Source organism: Hyaena hyaena, unplaced genomic scaffold (genome assembly GCF_003009895.1).
Source record: "Hyaena hyaena isolate Hyena2069 unplaced genomic scaffold, ASM300989v1 scaffold_46, whole genome shotgun sequence".
Classification (NCBI taxonomy): Eukaryota; Metazoa; Chordata; class Mammalia; order Carnivora; family Hyaenidae; genus Hyaena; species Hyaena hyaena.
Window position 1 is genome coordinate 2,881,189 of NW_024080678.1, and position 22,623 is coordinate 2,903,811.

The window sequence follows — 22,623 nt, forward strand, 5'->3', positions numbered from 1 at the left end:
GGTTTAGTCAGTTAAGCTTCTGACTCTTGATTTCAGCTCAAGTCATGATCTCTTGGTTCGTGGGTTCAAGACCCGCATCAGAGAGCTTTGCACTGACAGCACAGAGACAGCTTGGGATTCTCTCTCTCTATCCCTCTCTCTCTGCCCTTCTCTTTCTCTCTCTCTCTCTGTCAAAAATAAATAAAGAAACATTAAAGAAGAATGTTTGTACTAGTATTATTTGTCATTGGAAAAATAGAAATCGCCTAAACGTTCATCAGCAGGAAGTGAACAAATGGTAATGTGTTCATAAAATAGCAGTAAAAATGAATCCACACTACGTAGATGGGCACACGTGAATCTCACTAACATAGTATGTGAAAAAGGTTGTCAAGAATAGATTCTTTTGATAACACTTTCATAAAATTTAAAATTGTGGAGTGTATATTGTTTGAGACTCCTATGTAATAATTAAAATATGAGTAAATGCGAGTCATTACTAAACACAAAATTTGTGTAATGACTCTAACCTCTGGGTGAGAGGGAGGGAGTGTGATAAGAAAGCACATCAGGGGCTTCATGTATGTGGGCAGTGGTTTGTTTCTTAAGTGAGGGGGTATCCATGATATTGCTCCATAAGTCTTTTTATTTTTTTACAAATAGTTTATTGTCAAATTGGTTTCCATATAACACCCAGTGCTCATCCCCGCAAGTGCCCTCCTCCATGCCCATCTCCCCCCTTTCCCCCACATCCATCAGTCCTCAGTTTGTTCTCAGCATTCAAGAGTCTCTCATGTTTTGCCTCTCTCCCTTTCCCCCACCATTTCCCCCCTTCTTCTCCCCCATGGTCCTCCGTTAAGTTCCTCCTAATCCTCCTATATGTGCAAACATATGATATTTGTCCTTCTCTGCCTGACTTATTTCGCTCAGCATAACACCCTCAAGGTCCATCCATGNAACATATGATATTTGTCCTTCTCTGCCTGACTTATTTCGCTCAGCATAACACCCTCAAGGTCCATCCATGTTGCTACACGTGGCCAGATTTCATTGTTTCTCATTGCCATGTAGTATTCCATCGTATAGATAAACCACATCTTCCTGATCCATTCGCACTCTCAACAATAGCTAAAACATGGAAAGAGCCTAAGTGTCCATCCATAAGTCTTTTTTCATGTGAAATGTTTTATAATAACTATTGAACTGTCAAGTAATCACCATGGGGAAGATGGTTATCACAAAACAGTAAGTGGAAGGAACATGAAGTGAAATTGGATATTCACTATGCTCTCAATGTAGAACAAATGAAAAAAATATGGATTTATAAAAAAGAAGATCAGCAGATAATACACCTAAACTGCTAAACGTCTAAGGGTGATTTTTATTATCTTCTGTGTAATAAAAACATAGCACTTTTATTATATTTTTCCAACTTTTTATAGTGTGCACATATTGCTTTTGGAATCGAAGTCAAATATTGCCCTTTAAAAAAAAAAGATGCATTTGTTCTCTCTAGAAACCAAGATACCATCAATGTTAGCCAGAATTAAGGAGGAATTTTTTTTATTCAGCGTCTGCTGCAGGAAGCCTTGAGCCACATCTTAGGGGAAACGGTTCACATCAGGCTTAGAGTCTTACAGACCCAAGTTCAGGTCCTAATTCCAACCTTTCCTGCCCCCACCTTGAGTCTCAGTGTTCCTACCTGTGAAATGGTGATAAAAAATACCTTTCCTGCTTGCCTGGTGGAGCCACTGCATGGGTAGAATAAGATGAGGCCCATCAAATGGCTCTGGGACCCACAGTGGACCCTTCTGTGGCACCTACAGCCTCCAGGTCAGACTAGACTCTGGGGACCAAGAGAGAAAAGCCGGGTTCCTCCTCTTAAGGCACCCAGAGGGTCAAGCCGGACAGCACTGTCAGGAGACAAGCCAGGACAAAGTGAGCAGCACCAGAACAGACAGCACAGAGAGTAACATGATCAGCCCTGGTTGGGCTGATCCAAGTATGGGGAGTGATATTATTACTAAATAACTAGAAGGGAGAAGCTTTGCCCTCAAACATTTCCCAACAGAATTCCAGACACCAGACAAATGTATCTCAAACAACAGATGAACAGAATGAAGGAGCATGCACAGCCTGGCTTTGAACCTTCCCAGCAGAATGACCATGGGTAGGGATAGGTAAGCGCCTAGTCTTTGGAGCCCCCTCTCGTTCTCTGTATCATAAGGTGAAGCATGCATGCCTCTAACAGGTCTTACTGAGAAGACTAGGCGCCTTCCCTGGGTCAGGCAGTGTTCTTGGAACTGAGGTTGCTATGGGGAGCCAGCTACACAAGTAACATGGCTCTCCAAATAAGATGATATAGGACAGTCACTCAGAACATGCCCAGCGCAGTGCAGCCAGTAAACGTGTGTGCCCATGTGGGCATGGCCATTATTATTAAGAAACCTCCATAGGGTGGCCTGGAAGGGGCTTGGGGGAGGAAATGAGTTTCCAGATACTTGAAGGCTTTTTGGAAGATAACGTAAGGCAGAACTGGATGGCATAATGAAGCTGCCATTCACTGAGCACTTACAATGTAAATGTTTCCAATGTAATAGTTTGTTTCATCCTCACAGCAACCCTATGGGGTGGATACTCATCATCCCTGTTTTACAGATGAGGAAACTGAGCCGCAATCCTTGCAGAGCTTGTCTGTGGTTACACAAGTGGTAAAGCCAGGATCTGAAACCTCCCTGCCTTCTCTCCAGAATGGTGGGTGCCCCAGGCAGGCTGGTTTTAAATACTCAGAGCTTCCTTTGGAAGCCAAATTCACTGGCATTTAGGGTGACCATCTGTCAAGGCATTCTTGTGGGGATTCCTGGTAATAGCAGATGACTGAATCTTTCTCCAGAACAGGTGATGTCCTGAGTCTTGGTGGCAGTGCTCTGGGATGCTAATGAGCGATTTCCTCTTGTCTCTTCCAGCTCACAGCCCCACACTTCCCTGTGGTGGTCAAGCTGGGACACGCCCACGCTGGAATGGGAAAGGTATGAGAAGCAGCTCTTATAGTCACATTAATACTCACACAGCCTCCCCACTACTTGTTCCCCTCTCTCTCTGTCCACCTCCAGCCCCACCTTAGCTCAGCCGCCCAGAATAGTGTTAGAGGAGCCCAGGATGCAGGATGCACCCTCTCCTCCCCCCCTTCTTCCCACTCCACCTTCCTCTGAGTTTGGAGCATTGTTTCTCCAGCTCAGTCTGTACCTGCTGAACCCTACGTGGATTTGCCAGCTTAATTGTTGCCTGTGATTGTGCATTTGGGGAAATGAGTGTGAAGCACTTTATAGACAGTGATTCCTTTGTTCCGTCATCGTCTCCACAGCTACTCTCTAAGCTCACGTCTTACTCATCTCCCTGCCACCTGCAGAGCCAGTAGCTAGAAGGAGGCACATACATATGGCTCTGTGGAGGAAGCCCCTGGAATCGGTTAGCTTCTGCAGCAGTAAATCATAGATTTGACACAGTCCCAGCTGACTTAGTATGAGAAACTATATATTGGTCAGATTCTTTCTGTTGCAAGTACAGAAACTCAAAATCTAGAGGCAAAGGGACAATTCATTGGTTCAAGCCATCAGGAAGTCTGGGATTGTTCTTTTTTTTTTTCTTAAATAATTTATTGTCAAGTTGGTTTCCATATAACACCCAGTGCTCATCCCAACAAGTGCCCTCCTCCATGCCCATCACCCATTTTCCCCTTTCTCCCACTCCCATCAGCCCTCGGTTTGTTCTCAGCATTCAAGAGTCTCTCATGGTTCAGGCAGAACTGGATCCAGGAGCCCAAGCGATACCATCAGAACTCAATCTCCTGTATTTCTTGACCCTGTTTATCTCTGCCTGGTGTTTACTTCAGGTAGTCAAGGTGACTGTGGGTGGCCTACCCTGGTTCCCAAGCTCACTGTCCCAGAGGAAAAAGAATTTGTCTCTTTCCAGCTTCTCTATATAATCCATGGAGGGACACTGGTCAGCCTTGTTTGGGTTCCTGTGCCTAACAAGTGCGTGTGGAGATGTTTGCAGGCCCACTTGAACCGTGTGGATCAGGGTTCCCACAGGAAAGGGAGATGTTCTCCTAAATAAGAGGGGTGGGAGTGTGGGGAAGTGTGGAGGCTACCACAGGCCACCTCTCAAGGCTCTGGCTCAATAAATAGAAACCTTGATCTGGGTAGGCCCGGTTCAGCCATCAATAATCCTGCCCCTGGTGCGTTTACTCTTCTCCACCCTATGATGCCTTCTGTGTCTTCCGTTCCCACCTAAAGTCCATCCCCTTCAGGCAGCAGAGAGTGGGAAGGGCCAGATGGGTCAGGGCCTGGCCCATGGCTCTGACATTGGTGTGAACTTGTACCAGTTGCCATTGACCTCTCTTGGCCCTTCTCTGTCAAATGGTGATGATGGTAACAACTGTCCTTAAAATGAGTCCTCCTTCTAAAATACTGTGTCTTCCTAAAATACCCACCATGAAGGCAGGGGTCTCGCCTATGTGTCCACTACCATCTCCCAGGTTCCAGAATGGCCCCTGGTACCCAGTGGCCCCTCAGCTTTTTGGGCAAGTGGATAGATGAGACTCCCTCTTTAGACACCTGCCCTCCTTCCGATCCCTCCTGCACCCCTGCCATGGGGCTATGGCCCCTCCACTCCACTGAGGCTGCCCTCACCATAGTGCTCAGAGACCCTCTGCTGCTGAGTCAGCGGGCACTGTTCTGTCCTTATAGGAGCTGACCTCCTTGTATCCCTTAAAGCTGCTGGCCACCCCTTTTGTCCCAAAATTCCTTCTCCAGTGGCCTCTGACCCATCCCCCTCTGTCTCCAGCTGCTCCGTCACAATCTTCTTCATGTCCTTTTCTTGCTGGCCATCTTTAATGTGTCTCTGCCAGCAGCACATGTGATCTGAACGCTCATCTGCTTTCAGCTTCTGCAGCCACCTGCACACCAACAGTCCCCTGCCCCATCCAGAGCCTCAGCTCTTATATCCATTTCCCTCCACTCCATCCTCACCTTGTCTCCCATGGAAACCTCAGGCTCTAACCATCCCAGCATGGAAATCCCTTCTTCATTTCCAAATGGTTGTCAAGTCTTGTCATTTGCCATTGCTCAAGTTTCTCAAACCCGTCCCTTTCTTTCCATCCACTGCCACCATCTTGGACAATTCTGGTAAGAGTTAGAGATTTTCCAAGAATTAAACTTTGTTTGTAAACCTTCGAATAATCCCAGACAGGAAATACTTAAAAGACACTAATTCAGGGGCACCTGGGTGGCTTAGTCGGTTAAGCGGCCAACTTTCGCTTAGGTCATGATCTCGCGGTTCGTGGGTTCGAGCCCCGTGTCGGGCTCTGTGCTGACTGCCAGCTCAGAGCCTGGAGCCTGTTTCAGTCTGTGACTCCCTCTCTCTCTGATCCTCCCCTGCTCACGCTGTCTCCTCTCTCCTCTAGAAATAAATAAAAACATTAAAAAAAAAAAAAAGACACTAATTCAATGCTTGGGGGAAGAGAGTGCTCTGAGAAACTCAGATCCAAAAGGGATTCCCAAAACATGGAAAGGAAGATGCAAACATATCCAAGGATAAAAAGTGTCACCCGCTAGAATAAACTAGGGCTTGCAGAAATGCTGACATCAAGGGAAAAGGGCTTTTCTCCCTCAGTTTGGAATGAGAAAACTATCGGGAAAGGCCTGGACATGCCGACTGAGCAGATGATGTCATATTCGTGTCTGAGAGAGAGAAACACAAAATTGGTACCTTCTGTGGTAGTTTGACTTCTCTCAAGAAGGAAGCTTGTCTTCCTGGAGACCGGCAAGGAGAACATTCCTAGGAGGAAACTGGTAAAGAGGTTTCCAATGGATTCAGTGTTGTTAGAAATCCACCTAGGTCCCTGCTTAACCCATACTCAGTTATATTTTGCTCCTTTGTTCATATATATTGATTAGTGCCTCCTCAGTGCTGAGAGTCAGAAGGTGAACAGGACCCAGTTTCTGCTGTCAAGGAACTGGGGAGACAGGCACCTCAATAAGTAAAATGTGTGTTGGGGTCTGATAGAAGGGTGTGCAGTGAGTATGGAGACTGAAGAAGAGAGCTTAATTCCACCGAGAGGATGGAAAGGCGGAAAGTTCCATGCCTGGGGAACTGTACATGGTTTGCTGTGCCTGGAGGTAAAAGGAGTTCTAACAAACAGGAGACACCTGAAGACAAGACATGGACTGATACTCTCTTAACAAAGAATAGAGGCTGTCGTAAGGCACAGAAACCAACATGTAGTGAAATGCTATGCAGTTTGGGGAGCACTCAGGTAGGAGGTAATCATGGGGAACACCATAAGTTCTTTAGAAATCAGGCTAGACCAATGGTTCTTATGGGGAACCGGAATCCTGGCTCCCAGAGGACACTTTTGGTTGTCACAACTGGGGGTGGGGGGTGGGGTGGTACTAGTGGCATCTGGCATCTACTGAGTGGAGACCAAAGATGCAGCTGAGCTCAGCACAATGCCTGAGACAAGCCCACAACAAAGAGTTATACAGCCCAAAATGTCAATAGCGTCAAGGTTGAGAAGCCCTGGACAAAACTAATTTCATTTCCTTTGCTGAAAGCTTTACCACTCCAGAAACCAGAGGAAGCAGTGGTTATTATAGAGTTCAACATGCTTGAAAGTCTGTTCCACAGAATTATAATTATTTAGATGCTAACACCTATTTTGGTCAAATAGGCTTAGAAAATGCTGTGTTAAAGTAAGTTTTTAGTGTGGAGCTTAAGAGTCATAGATGTGCTTATATACATCGTTGGGGTAAAAGAATGTGAAAAACCTGCTGAATTTCCTAGACTTACCTGACCCCAGAAACTATTGACCATTTTTTTAATTGCATCCTTTTCTTAATTTGTAAGAACTCTTTCCATATTTAGTAACTTAAACCTTTGTTTTAAACCTTGTAACTATTTTTCTCCATTTTACAGTTCTGTTTTATTATTTGGTTTTTAAGCATTTTTAAGTTTGTTTTTTTTTAATGTAGCCGAATGTTTCCATCTTTGGGAGGCAGCATGTTATGGTGGCTAAGGGTATTGATGTGAATCTAGGTTATGCACCTTGTCGTGAGTCATAAGACCTTAGGTAGGTTACTTAGCCTCCCCCACCTTAGTTTCTTCATACATACAATGAAGATAATAACAGTAGCAACCTCATAAGCTGGTTGTGAGGATTAGGAGACATTATGCATGTCAAGCACATAGCTCAGTGCCTGGAACACAGTGGGCACTCAACAAATTATAGCTGTCATTAGTATTAAGAATGTTCAGGGGTGTCTGGCTGGTTCAGGCAATAAAGCATGTAACTCTTGATCTTGGGATTATGAGTTTGAGCCCCATGTTGGGCATAGAGATCACTTAAAAATTAAAAAACAAAAAGAATGTTCAGACCTGCTCTGGGGACCCAAAATCCAAATGAAATCAATAAAGGAGATAAGACTAACCAGCATCATCTGTCAGGGACTTTATTCCATTTGGCTGTAATTTCGGTATGAGTCAGATCAGGAAGGAGTTGCCAAAGCCTCTAATCCATAAATATGCAATAAATAGATGAAAATGGGCTCACCCTCATTAGTCACTAGGGAAATGCAAACTAAAGCCACAGTGAGATGCCACTATATAACCACCAGAATAACTAAAATTAAAAAGATTAATAACGCTAAGTGTTGGCAAGGACATGGGAGAATTGGAGCAAACACACACAGCAACTGAAAACGTAAATCTGTACAGCTGCTTTGTAAGACAGGTTGATATCACCCACTGAGCAGTTACATAGAAGTCCTTCTCTTAGGGATAGCCAGCCTAAATGCATGCTTGTATACACCAATGTTCACAACAGCTTGTTCATAATTGCCCAAACTCAGACACAACCCATGCATCCATTCATAAAAGATTAGATATTACAGTGTATTCAGACAAGCAGAAAGCTTCCAGCAATGAGAATTAATGAACTACAACTATATATAACAGCACGCACGCATCTCACATGCTCATTTCACTGAGTGAAATAAGTCAGATACAAAAGAATGCCTATTTACACGCTTCAATGCATATAAAATTCAAAAACCAGGGAAACTAAACTGTAGTGTTAAATGGGATACATATTTAGATGATAAAAATTTTTAAGAAAATCTTTACCATAAAAGAGTAGAAGTTACCTTTGTGGAGGACAGAGGAGTGGTCATGGGGATGAGGCAGGAGTGGGCAAAGTTCTAGCACTTAACTTGAAGTGATGGTTATGTGGATGTGTGTTTTGTGATAGTGCATTGAACTGTTGCTTTTGTACTATACAGTTCTCTGGAGCTGTGGTATATTTCAAAGTAAAATAAGGTTTAAAAAATGTAATCCACTCTTAGGACCTATTAATGGAAATCTGATATCCAGGACAAAGGGTCAGTCCATGGCCAGAAGATTGTATTGGGTTCTGGGATGTTCATCCCCTGGGGATGTTTGAGAGAGCAACTGATGGATGAGTGTGTCCTGGGGGAATGAACTGAGCAGCAAAGGCAAGGGGTATCTAGCCTGGAAGGGTTAGAGACAGTGTCGCCAGCATCTTCAGAAATGTGGAGAATTGTCATGGGAAGATGGACAGAACCAATTCAAAATAACATGTAGCAGGCAAAGCTGGGATCAAAGTAGGAGGAAACAAACAAATGTCATTTGTGTCAATGACACAACTTTCTGAACATTATTGGAATGGTCAGTCCTTTAGGTAAGAGGTTCTTCTCATCGAGAGGTTCTCATCAATGCAGAGCTAGAGCAATGATAAATACTTACTGGAAAGTTTCAAGAGAATTTAAATAACTCATGAGATGTTTGAAACCCCTGAAATTGAGACAAATCTGTGTATATGTTTATGCGCAGATATGGTACAAACTTTCTGGGTGGGAAGGGGTCCATAGTTTCTTTCAGCTCCTCACCCTCCCAAAGGTTGAAACATCTTGGAGATGATTCCTACATACCTTCCAATCCGATGAGAATCAGTGGTTACTGTCAGAGAGTTAGAAGTCAACTTTAAGGCCAACTGCCAATATAATGGGGGGGGGGGGGGGTAAAATTTATAGAATCTGGAATCAGGCTTTTGGGTTTGGGTCTAGATTTACCATTTCCTGGCTGTATGTCCTTGGGAATGTGTTTAATATCTCTGTACCTCAATTTCCCCATCTCCAGTATGGGGACAATATCACCCTCCTGGAATTATAATGAGGATAAAGTAAATCAAATAAGCCTTGGGAGGGTGCCTGATGAACACTCAGTGGATAGGAACTTTAAAAACCCACTACAAATATAAACTGTTATTCTGATTACGTAACTGCTTATCTCGGCAGCATCCCCTGGAGAGGCCAAGCTAACAAGCTAAGTCCACCCTGGGACTTGCCTTACCCTTACTTCATAGAGTCACAGACTCCCAGGGCTTGAGTCCTGACACTTCATCCAGAAGATAAGAATGCGGGGCCCCAGAGAGGAGAAGCCTCTTGCCAAAGGCCACACAGCAAGAAAGCATCCCCAAGAACAGAACAGGAAGGGGAAAGCAAGACCTTTGAGATTATTTGAGCCCGTTCCTTATCTCTAGAGATAAGAATAGTAATAACAATAGTAACCTAATAACCACAGTAATGATAAAAGTTAATGCTTTATAGAGATTGCTGTGCAGGCACTGCTCTAAGTGCTTCTTATATATTCACTTATTGAGTGCAATCTTTATAACTACCCTATGAAGTAGGTACAGTTGTTATCCCCACTTTACAGATGAGGAAACTGAGGCATGGGGAGTTAAGTGGTGGAGTTGGGATACAACTGAAGTCTGATTCTAACACCTGAGCTCACAGAGGTGAAGGACATTGACAAGGTCATAGACTGACAAGCCCAGATATCCTAACACTTCTCCCAGTGTACTCAGAGTTTGCTGTCCTTCTAATGCTGGAGTGGGGAATAACAGGGCCGAGGTGTCCCTGCATCTGTCTGGTCTGGAGGTTCGTGGTGGCAGCTCCTAAACTTGAGGTTCCCAGCAGCCCAGGCATCTTGCACACCCCTCTTGGCCATGGCTGTTACTGACTCCAGCTCTGAACAACCAGGATTCTGGTGTCATCTCTCGGGCTGACTCAGTGAGACTTCCCAGCACCGTTCACTTTTTAAGTAGGACTAGTGGGCCAGTAACACGGTAGTGGAGAAGGAGGCTAGAAAATGAGCAAATGGACAAATGGAACCCAGGGGAACAGTTAAGAAACCAGAAGGTTCCCCAGCACCTGGGAGACTGCCAGAGAGCTCAGCAGAAGCCAAATTGGGTGAGAGCAGGGGAGCGGAGCCAGCCAGCAAGGTGTTCCAGGGAATGAGTATTCAGGGTCCCTGCCCGACTACAAAGGGGGACAGGGAGGGACCCTCACCCACTCTCCCACCCTCCTCTCAACTTCCACCTCCACCTCCACCATGTCCTCGCTCACCTACCCTGCCACTCCCTTGAGATGACCACTGGCTTCATTTATTCTCTGCTTCTCTTGAGCAAAATTGGCCCTTAGCAGGGAATCTATCAGTCCTTTACACCTTAATAAAAATTTTAAACACTGTGCTCCCCTTCTCAGACCCTCTGGCATGAGGTTGTCTTCTCTACAAGCACAATATACACCGCCCATTCTCATTATGCATGGATTCCATATGTACAAATTCACCTACTCACTAAAATCTATTTGTAATCCCAAAATCAATTCTCATGGCACTTTCTTGGTCATTCACAGACACGTGCAGAGCAGCAAATACTGTGTTCCAACAAGGCAACACTCTGCCTTATTTCAGATCTCTTACTGTAAACAAATGTCCTCTTCTCCATCTATTTGGAGCCACACTTGCACATCCTTGCACTTTGTTGTGGTGATTTCACTGTTTAAAATAGCCTCCCACACACACACAAGTGTAGTGCTAAAGTGCTGTCTAGTGCAAGAAGTCCTAAGTGCAAGAAGGATATGATGTTTCTTACTGGGGGAAGAAAGTATGTGTTAGATAAGCTTTGTTCAGGCATGAGTTATAATGCTGTTGGCTACTAGCTCAGTGTTAATAAATCAACAATATATATTAAATAAGATGGTTTTAAACAGAAACACACATAAGACAAGGTTATGTATTGATCAGTTGATGAAAAGGCTTGTGACCAGAGTCTTTCAGGAACCCTGTATTTCCCCTAGGAGCGAGAGTTCAGGTTTCACTAAATCAGTATTTGCTGCAATGTTATAGAACATAACTACCACAAATAATGAGGTTCAATTCTGTGTGCCCGTGTGTGTATGCGTGTGTGTGTGTGTGTGTGTGTAGTGTTTGTACATACGTGTTTGCACCACACACACATACACATATATTCTGTAGAGTCCTGAAGGTCTCTTTCTTCTTTTGGATGCCAAAATGCCAAGATTCTTGGCACAAACAGAAGCAAACTAGAACAGTCATTTTTATGACTCTGTCTACCCTGACATTTGTCATGTTGAAGGCAAAGTCACCTGGATCATCAACTCATTTTTCTCACAAGGGCTTAAGGTTCAGATCTCTGCTGGTGACATTTCCCCTGCCAATTCCCATATCCCTGAATTGTTCTTCCCCACACTTCTGAGGCCAGCACTATCCACCTGGACAAGTCACTGAAACATGTAAGTGCTGTGTGTCAAATATGTCAAGTAGTCATGATTTTCGTCACCCCATCACTTGGAAGAGCTAGTGAATAAAAACATTCAAAAGTAAGAAGCTCCAGGTAAATGTGAGATGGGAAGGAATGCGAGGGAGAGTATGGGCTTTGAACTTAGACCTCCTTGGGTTCTCATCTTGACTCTGCCATTTGCCAGCATTGTGACCTGGATCAAATTATGCGACGTCTCAGATTACTCAAAACAGACGAGGGGTGAGGGTGAACAAGGAAGAGAGAGGGGATATTAACAATTCCAAGTGCCCATGAGCCCAGTTATGTGCCTTCAGCATCTCCTCTGACATCCAGAGGCATCCTCAGAAGTATTTCTGATTCCAGTTTTGCAGAGTTTCCAAGAGTTGTTTTGCCCAAGGTCAAAAGTGGTGGAAGCAGGATTTGAATCAAGGTCATCAGGTCCTTCAGCTCTTTCCCCCAGGCTGCCTAGGACACTTGGGAATACGCTGGTGGAATCATCTCTTCCCTTTGATAAGGCGGCCTGCCAATTCAATTGGAGAGTTGATTTATAAAGAATTTCACAGGGCTCCACCCAAAAAACATGTCAGTACCTTGGAGACCCGCACTGACCTTTTCATATGAACTGCTCTTGTCTGGTGGACTGATCTCACCCCAGGCCCAATGCCAAGACCAAGGACACTGATGCAAGACAATGAGAAGGAGAAAAAGAAAACTATTACTATTACTGGCACTATGTTTTTTGTGTGTGTGTCTGTTTGTTTTTATTTTTTTTTATTTATTTTTTTTTACAAATAGTTTATTGTCAAATTAGTTTCCACATAACACTCAGTGCTCATCCCCACAAGTGTCCTCCTCCATGCCCATCCCCCCTACCCCCTACATCCGTCCTCAGTTTTTGTCAGCATTCAAGAGTCTCTCATGGTTTGCCTCTCTCCCTTTCCCCAACCATTTCCCCCCTTCTTCTCCCCCTTGTTCCTCAGTTAAGTTCCTCCTAATCCTCCTATACGTGCAAACATATGATGTTTGTCCTTCTCTGCCTGACTTATTTCACTCAGCATAACACCTGCTAGGTCCATCCATGTTGCTACACATGGCCAGATTTCATTGTTTCTCATTGCCATGTAGTATTCCATGGTATAGATAAACCACATCTTCTTGATCCATTCGTCCATTGATGAACACTTAGGTTCTTTCCATGTTTTAGCTATTGTGGAGAGTGCTGCTATGAACATTGGGGTACATGTGCTCCTATGTCTCAGCATTTCTATATCCCTTGGGTAAATTCCTAGCAGACTGGCACTATGTTTTAAAGACAGCGTGCACCCCCACCGCCTGCAAGACATATTTTATCAAGAGGGACAAAGGCCCAGGAGCAGAGTCACCTGGAAAGAACCAGTTATCTACTCTTATATGCACTCACCACACAACTCCTCCATGGAAAAGCAGGTTATTTTTGAACTGACAAACATCGAGAAGCAGTAAGATTTCTTTTTTCTTTTTTTTTCCCTCTCTCTTCTCTGTTTTCCTGGTCCATTGACCATCGTCCACTGACCCATCTTGGTATTGTATGTAACAAAGATCAGAGAAGTCATCACCCGAAGAGCACTTCAGAAAGAGGAGGGCTCACATGCCTCCTGTTAAAGTAGGGAGTGTTCTGTATAATTTACCCCGGTCTGATTACTGGCTCCTTACGTTTCCCCCAGCATCAGATGGTCATGTACAGTTTACAAATACATCCACATTGGAGGCCTGCTCTGACTCCAGCGGTCCTTTGAGATAGATAATGCTACCATGATACCCATTTTTCAGATGAGACAAGCAGAGATCAAGGAGCCAAAGTGATTTGCACAAGGTCGCACCCAGCATGCTGTGAAGGCTGCACATTCTTTCCACTGGTCCTGGTGCCCAGACCAAGAGGAGAGCCGCCTCCAGACACTTCCACTGGGAGAACAGCCTGCGGGGTGTTCCTCAGCCACAGGGTGCTGGTGCCACCCATTCTCACTAACACAGGCAAGACAAGCAATGTCTTGAGGCAAGTAGAGGCTGCCCACCTCCCTGAGGCTATGCAACGGGACAGCCTCCCGCCCCGCTTCCTGGAAGTGAAGCCAACCACACCTCTGCCTTCTTGGAAATAGGTCCATTTAGGGGCAGCTGGCATTGCTGCTCACAGGTGGCAACAGTGGGCTGTTTGTGGGGGGAAGCCAGCCAAGGATGTAAACAATGAGTTTATTACATTTTGGAGTGTGCACCTATGTGTGTGTGTGTATGCACACACATGTGTGCGTGCGTGTGTGTGTGTGTGTGTGTGTGTGTTTGGGGCAGAGTGAGCAGGCATCTTAAACACAATTTTTTGCATCTCCACTAAGCCTCCAGACAAATGAGATGCTATTGGCAGACCCTATTCTCTTACCTCAACTCCTGGCCTCCAGTTCCAAGAAACCTCCACACCAATACCCCATCCTCCAGGATCCAGGCCAGAAGATGCTAAGGAGGCCGCGCGGTGGGACTGTGGATGCTGTTCAGGCCTTTTCATGTCATGACACTTGTAGGAAATGATTGTAGTTAGAGGAATCAGTGGGGTCGATGGCAGAGGCTGCTGGCAATGGAGGAAAAGGGCTGGGGGCTTCCTGCCACCCTAAGGGATAAGGGAGCAGAGGCGAGAGCACTTGTTGAGATGCTCTGGCCAAGTGAGTGCAGCCCTGAAGTCAGAGAGGCCTGAGCCCAGCCACTCACAGTGGGCTCTCTGGAAGGACTGGCAACCTCAGCATCACTTGAGGGCCCCTTAAGAACAGAACGCAGGCCTGGCCTCAGAACTGCTGAATCAGATGCAGCATTTTAACAAGATGCTCAGTGGTCATGCTGCCCTGCACACCCAGAGGATATGAACTCAGATGCCCACTGGCAGCCACCAAAACGAGTCGAGAGCCCAGCTGGGGATGGTAATGACCCAGAAAGGCCAGGCCAGCCTGTCTGGGCAACTACAAGTCAGCCCCAGCTGGACAAAGCTCTGAGACACCATGCAGCTGGGCAACATGATCATCTGATTCTTTCATAAGAAACGTATTCTCTGGGTCTCTGATATGAATTCCCTTGATTTTAAAATATTGGCAACTAGTTTTAAAATATTTGAAACACCATGTAGGCCAAATAAAACGTATCAGTTGGCCACTGAATACCTTGAGGCACCAGTTGGGTGCCTCCAACTTCCTGTGTGAGTGGACTTTTGTCCTCTCTTCACTGGGGACCATGGAGCCTAATGGTTAAGGCCACAGATTACGGAGGGGACCCAGAAGTTCAAATCCCAGTTCAGCCTAAGTATATAACTTTGGTTGAACACTTCACTTGGAGTCTTTGTTTTCTTTTCTGTAAAATGGCCTTAATATATCTCCCTAGTGGATGAGGGATTCCCCTACTGACTGATGGAGATAAAGCACTTGTAAAAATTTGTAGATACTTGGGGCGCCTGGGTGGTTTAGTCGGTTAAGCATCTGACTCTTGATTTCGGCTCAGGTCACGATCCCACAGTTGTGAAATCGAGTCCTATGTTGGACTCCAAGTCAGGCTCTGCATTGGGCTCTGTGCTGGGTAGAGAGCCCACTTAATATTCTCCCTCCCCCTCTCCCTCACTTGCTCTCTCTCTCTCTCTCAAAATATATATATTTGTGGTTGCTTAAGAAATACTGATTCACTTCCTCTCCCCGCTAAATGCTTCCTACATTTCCAGCTGCTTACAGATCATTTGGGGACCTTATTAAAATGCAGATTCTGATTCACTAGTCCTGGGTGGGGCCTGCCTGGCAGTCTCACAAGTTCCCAGGTGATACCAGTGCTAGTCCACGTCAACTACTGATGCAGGTCAGGGCTCAGCAAACTTTTTCCATACGGAGCCAGATGGTAAATATTTTAGGCTTTCAGGCCATATGGTCCATTGTGACTATCCCCTCTGCTCTTGTAGTGTGAAACCAGCCCTAAACAATACGGAAATGAATGAGGGTGGCCATGCTCCAATACAACTTTATTTATAGACACTGAAATTTCAATTTTATGTCATAGAATACCACTCTTCTTTTGATTTTTTTTTCTGCCAACGAATTAAAAACTATCCTTTACTCATGGGCCGCACAATTGGCAGTAGTCCTTAAACTGGTTTGCAGGCTCCTGCTCCGGATCCTCTTAAAATCTGAACCAAGTCAGCTTCCCCTGCTGGATTATAAACTTGCTAGGTGCACACGCTGCACCCACTGACTCCACCTCACCTCCTGGCTGAGGCCCTGGACAGCAGCAAGCCCCTGCCTTCACCCTGCACAATGCATGGGGGCCTGGGAAGCTGAGGTGTGCCCTTGAGAGCTGACACTTGTCAGGTGCCTCCCTTCCCTTCCATTCAATCTCACGGTCACACTGTTACTCTATAAACACGCAGGCAAAAGAATCAGTGACCTGGGAACTCGAGAACAACAGAAGGAATTTTGATTTATTATGGGGAAGAGCAAAGGAAAGAGACCAGCCAACTGATAAGCAGAATAATTAGGCAGTTCCCTAAACAGCCCATCAAACACTCCTTGTTCTCATCACTTCCCACCACTCCTTCTGACCCTTGGCAACACATGATCCAAGCCAGCTGGGGCGAGGACATCCTTTGAGCTCTGGGTCTTAGCCTTCAGAAGGATTGGAGGAAGGGCAGAGGCTTTCAAAAATTTGAGGCCAAGTGCTCTTATATTCATTCAACAAATGCTAATGGATTTGGTGCTAAGCCGTTCTGAGTTGGGGACTCAGTAACTGTTTATTGAATATTCTGGCAAATATTTATGAACATGTGTTATGTGCAAAGAATGGGCTACACCAAGGTGAAACTAAAATAACCCTGTATGTTAACTATACCAGGATTAAATTATTTTTAATAAAATAAATAAAAATCTTAAAACAAATGTATTTCTAAAAAGACTCTGGGGTGTAGGGCACCTGGGTGGCTCATTCGGTTAAGCATCTGACTCTTGGTTTTAACTCAGGTCATAAACTCATGGTTTGTGAGTTCAAGCCCCACATCAGACTTTGTGCTGATGGTCTGGAGCCTGCTTGGGATTCTCTCTCCCTCTCTCTGCCCCTTCCCTGCTCTCTCTCTTTCTTTCTCTCTCAAAATAAAATAAATAAACTTAATAAAAAAAAAAAAAACAGACCCCTAGGTGAAAAAGACATGGCTTCTGAATGCAGGGAATTTATACATAATACACACAGGCTCACACTAGACTACAGTCTAGTGTAGGGTTTGGCAAACTACCACCAACAAGCCAAATCCAACTCCTGATCTGGTCTTGTTAATAAAGTTTTATTGAAACATAGCCCTGCCTATTTTTGTACGTATCATCTATAGCTGCTTTCACACTATAGCATCAGAGTTGGATAGTTTTTATGGTCTGCAGAGCCTAAAATATTTCCCATTGTACTCTTCACAGAAAATGTTTGCTGATTCCTGGTCTAGCCAAGTGCTTTTCCAAAAACTTGTATACCAAAACATCATAAGTAGTAGATTTTGTCTTGCCTCTGATTCCCAGATATTAAACATATATTGCAATAAGTTTGAAGGAATAAAACTTGGTCTTTCTATGTGCAAGGCATTCTGATATGTATTGTTCCAGTCTATTTCTTTTTTATTATTATTATTTTTAATTTTTTTAATAGTTTATTGTCAAATTGGTTTCCATATAACACCCAGTGCTCATCCCCACAAATGCCCTCCTCCATGCCCATCACCCCCTTTCCCTCCCCCCCACCCCCATCAGTCCTCAGTTTGTTCTTGGCATTTAAGAGTCTCTCATGTTTGCCTCCCTCCCTCTCCCCAACCATTTTTCCCCTTCTTCTCCCCCATGGTCCTCCGTTAAGTTCCTCCCAATCCTCCTATACGTGCAAACATATGGTAGCTGTCCTTCTCTGCCTGACTTATTTCACTCAGCATAACACCCTCAAGGTCCATCCATGTTGCTACACATGGCCAGACTTCACTCTTTCTCATTGCCATGTGGTATTCCATGGTATAGATAAACCACATCTTCTTCATCCATTCATCTGTTAATGGACACTTAGGCTTTCCATGTTTTGGCTATTGTTGAGAGTGCTGCTATGAACATTGGTGTACATGTGCCCCTATGCATCAGCACTCCTGTATCCCTTGGGTAAATTCCTAGCAGTGCTACTGCTGAGTCATAGGGGAGTTCCATTGTTAATTTTTTGAGGAACCTCCACACTGTTTTCCAGAGGGGTTGCACCATTTTACATTCCCACCAACAGTGTAGGAGGGTGCCCATTTCTCCACATCCTCGCCAGCATCTGGAGTCCTCTGATTTGCTCATTTTAGCCACTCTGACCAGCATGAGGTGGTATCTCAGTGTGGTTTTGATTTGTATTTCCCTGATGAGGAGGGATGCTGAGCATCGTTTCATGTGTCTGTTGGCCATCTGGATGTCCTCTTTGGAGAAGTGTCTGTTCATATCTTCTGCCCATTTTTTCACTGGATTGTTTGTTTTTCGGGTGTATTTTTGAGAGAGAGAGAGAGTGAGCAGGGAAGGGGCAGAGAGAGGAGAGACAGAGGATCTGAAGCAGGTTCTGTGCTGACAGCAGTGTGCCCAATGTGGGGCTCAAACTCCTAAACTGTGAGATCATGACCTGAGCTGAAGTCAGACGTTCAACTGACTGAGCCACCCAGTTGCGCCCTATTTCATTTTTTAAATGTTTGCTGTGACCCATTAAATTGATTTGATGACCCATTTCAAACCCACAATTTGATAAACCCTCATTCATTGGAAAGCACAGCATGTTTATTCATTCATTTATTCAGGAAATATTCAGTGCTTTCTACATGCCTAGGACTATTCTGGACCTGGAGATGCAATAATGAACACCCCAAAGTCCGTGTCCTCAGGAAGCTTACATCCTATGGTGGGAGGCAGACAATAAAAGAATAAACAAAACGGGATACATCAGGTGATAAGAAAGACTCTGAAGACAAAAGAAACAGGATGAGGAACACAGCATGATGGTGGTATTATTAGGGAAGACTTTCTGGGAGTTGACATGTAGAGGAAGGAAAAAATGAGCTATGTGGACATATGGAGGAAGAGCATGGCAGCAAGAGAAAAGCACGTACAAAGGCCTGAGGCAGAGCCTCTGTGTGGTACAGGAATGGGCACAGAGCTTATGGGGCTGGAGTGAGTGCTTGGAAATAAGCACTTGGAAATGAGTGACAGGGAATAAGGGGAGAGGTGGTGGAAGGACATGTAGACAGCTAACTATAATCCAAGCCAAATGAAGTAAACCCTACAGCAGAAATACCAGCCAGGTGCTAAGAAGGGAGTCCAGATAAAACTGAACGATGATGGAAGGGGAAATTTCATTGATCTACTCATTTGTCCTAAAAACCAGGCATGTATAGGCACTGTGGTGAGGCAACAAATAAACATGGACCCTCTTCAGGAAGCTCCCTTTCTAACAGAGATGGCAGCCAGTTAACAAATAATTAAGTCATGATAGAGGGAAATGTCAGGGGGGGTGGGAGCACCTTCAGGCATACCAGGAAGACTTCCATCAGACAGGAGTTATAGCTGCGTCTCAGATAGGAACACATACAACAGGTGGATAAGGCTAAGAAATGCACACATTCCAGGCAGCTGGACCCACACACAAAGGTGTGATGCCCAAGAGAGCATCGCAAGCCTCCAGGTATGGTGGGGACAGTGGTTGCCCAGCTTAGCTGTGCAGTGGAAGCACCCAGGAAGCTCCAAAATTTTACCCCTGCCTGAGGCCCACCCCCAGAGATCGTGGCCAGCATAGGGCCCAGGCACTGGCAATTTTTGATCCCAGGTGATCCCAATGCAAAGCCAGTATTCCAGTGCTCTGGGCTGAAAGAGTAGGTGAGGCTGGGGAGGGGACAGGGCCAGACCCTAGATGTACTTTCTGCTGCACCCTAGAATTGGCACTTTATCTTCCAGCTGAAAGAGCGCGCCCCTGGTGGGCTGTAAGCAGACAATGGGCATGTTTGGATTTGTAAGACAGCAGTGTGAGAACAGAGACCAGAGAGGAAACCAGAGAATATGATAATTCCATCCACTAGAATGTGAAATCAGGAGGGATGAGCTCAGTTTCAACATTTTGAATTGGAGGTACCCATGGAAAAGAACGAGAGTAAGAATGACCACACACCATTCATTGAGCATTCACGAGGTGCCAGGCCCCCTGTTTTGTTTGCATGTCTTGTGTGATTGTCACGACAGCTCTGTGAGGTAGGCAGTCTGATTATCTTCATTTTGCAGGAGGGAAGACCGAAGCCCAGAAAAGCTACGTCAGTGGGAAGGTGATGCTATCTGTAATTATATACACATACTGCTCTGAACTGAGCTGGGCACATGCTGAGTGCTCAGAAAATGTCACTGTTACCAATTATTATTACCTCCTCTACACAGAGAGAAGGAAACGCAGGTCAAGTCTTCAGAGAGGGGAGCTGGTCGTATTTTAAGACCCTATGTGTGTGTGTATATATATATATGTATCTATATATGCCTTAGTGTGTATATATATATATCACTAGACCCATACCCAATCTGTTGCTGCTTTTTATTTTTGGCTCTTAATTAGGCATCTCAGATGCTTCTTGGTCTTACTCATTTTCATGCTCTATCCCACACCCACCTCGTAATTATTTAATTTTTTTTAATTTCTTCTCCTAAAGTTAAACTCCGTCTACTCACATTTGTTCTGTTCTGTGAGGGAAGTTGTGTGGCTGGCCATGCAGCCGGAGTAGGTTTTTTTTCTTGTGGAGAGAAGGGGAACTTTATTTACTTTTTTAATATAGCTCCTCTCGCCTGCTCCAGTGCCAAATAAACAAAGCTGCTATTCATTTCAGCATCTCCCCATCTCTGTCGTGCCCAGAGCCATTTTATCAGCAGAGCCCCTTGGGCCGTCTCTCTGAGAGCCTGGAACAGCAAATAAGAATGTTCTCAAAATGAGTGCTGTGAAAATAGAATCCCATTTAATGAGGCCACCGAGAGCAGGGCTATTGCTTTCTCGGGAAGGGCAGGAGCCAACATTATGTTTAAAGTCGTGGTTGGAAAATGCTGTGGCCTAGCAAAAAGCCTATCACTAGTTTGTGACTCAGGGACAACGATCTGAGACAGCTGGAATAATTAACTTAGAATCGGGTCACCACTCTCCCAAAGACCCCCATCCTCATGCTGGGACCCCCAGACGGTATGTCTGCCATGCCCTGATCTTCCTGCTAGCGCCCCTCAGTATCACCCCCATGTCTTGTTCACGAACCTCTAAGTATCAGGTTTGAAGGTCTGGAGCCCAAGCTTCCACCCAGATGATCTGGCCTTGCCTGAGCCTTCTGTCCAATGAATGATGAAAACACTCAATATATAAACTATTTCCATGTGGAACCACGAAGAGGAAGAGATGAGATCTAGAGTCCTACCCAACTAGTCTCCTTATATGGTCCCATCCCCCAGAGCTTCTCTATGGTGTCCAATTTGAAAACCACTCCCTTAGGTCAAAAGAGTGCTCAGAGACCTCTGTTTCTTCATTTATTCATTCAGATAATAGTTCCCAAACACCTACTAAGTGCAAGAAGCAAGGAATATGGGAGTGAATCTAAGAGACATGTCCCTGCTCTCTTGGAGCTTTATATTTTTATATGGGGTATAGACAACTACAAGATCATTTGAGACCATTAAGTACAAGAACACAAGCCAAGGTGATGTAATAGAGTATGACCAAGGAGTGAAGACGCTGCTTTTGGTCAGATGATCAGAAGAAGCCTCTCCAAGCAGGACAACAGAAGAGACACAATGAGAAGGCACCAGGGATGTGACTGCAGAAACGGCTTGGCTGACAGAGGAACTAACAAGTGCAAAGACCCTGGGGCAGCATTGAGTTCAACAAGTTCTGGGAACTAAACGAGTCGGGAGACAGGTGGCAGGAGATGAGGTCAGAGAGGTCAACAGGGTCAAGGCACATTGGCCCTGTAGGTGCAGGCATGGGTTTACTTTAGATGTTTTTGGCATCCACCATGATGGCGATGTCGTCTCCTGCCCAGATGAGATTGGGACACGTTCCTTTGTCACAAAGCAAAAATGCTGGATAGGGGAGCCAGGAGTCCTAACTCAGAAAATCCCTTCACTGCCTTCCAGGTTTTCCTCTCTTCCTTTTCCTTCCCGGAAGCTGCACCACCAGAAGTGACCCTGTCTCTCTGGCAGTCTTCAGTTTCCTCTTCTGTGACATGAGTTGACTGGGTGACATCAGAACTCTTCTTTCCACTGAAATTCTATGGGGGGGAGGCTTGAAATTATAACAGACACGAAAGTAGTATTGTATTAGCTATAATTTTATTCTATACGTTTTAATTTGAAACATTTATCACCATGTCCATCAGGAGAACACTGAAGGTCTTTCGATAAATTTGGTCTGTATCAGCCTTGGCACCCAAAGTACCTTTATACTTTGTGTCCTTGCAGAGCACAGTTTTAGAAAATCACCAACGTTTTACCAGCTTGCTCTGCAATCTCAGGTTACATTCCAAAGAGACCAAGATGGAAGGAGAGGTCTTACTGTGAGGGCTCCAAAAAAAACAACTGCCCAGGCACCCCAAGTAAATGTATATGAAGCATCCGAGTGGTGCTTTTTGCATGCTTTAAAACCAAACTTTTAAATGTGTTACTTTAACAAAACAGTAATCCAGTATTGATTGCAACACTTCAGATCCTTCCATGGAACCTTGAAAGATAGTCAGCATAAGCTGTCTTCCAGTGTGCTGGCAAACTGATTTTCTCGGGGGGTCGGGTGGGAGGTCCCTAATTTGTAGTGTCTGCCAATTTCTGGGGTGTAAACACTTCCACCATGGACAATTTCAAGCTAACAATGGTTTAATCACTGGCTCACAAAATTTCTAAATATTTAACAATTGCCTCTCATAAGCC

General features: G+C 44.9%; 1 protein-coding gene across 2 annotated transcripts in view; it reads left to right on the forward strand.

The window, feature by feature from the left end:
- SYN3 (synapsin III) overlaps positions 1-22,623 on the forward strand; it is a 432,592-nt gene that overhangs the window by 351,866 nt on the left and 58,103 nt on the right. For both annotated transcript variants that reach the window (XM_039230445.1, XM_039230444.1), the window contains one exon: positions 2,946-3,008. In XM_039230445.1, coding sequence (XP_039086376.1) covers positions 2,946-3,008 — 63 coding nt within the window. The remainder of the gene's footprint in view (positions 1-2,945; positions 3,009-22,623) is intronic.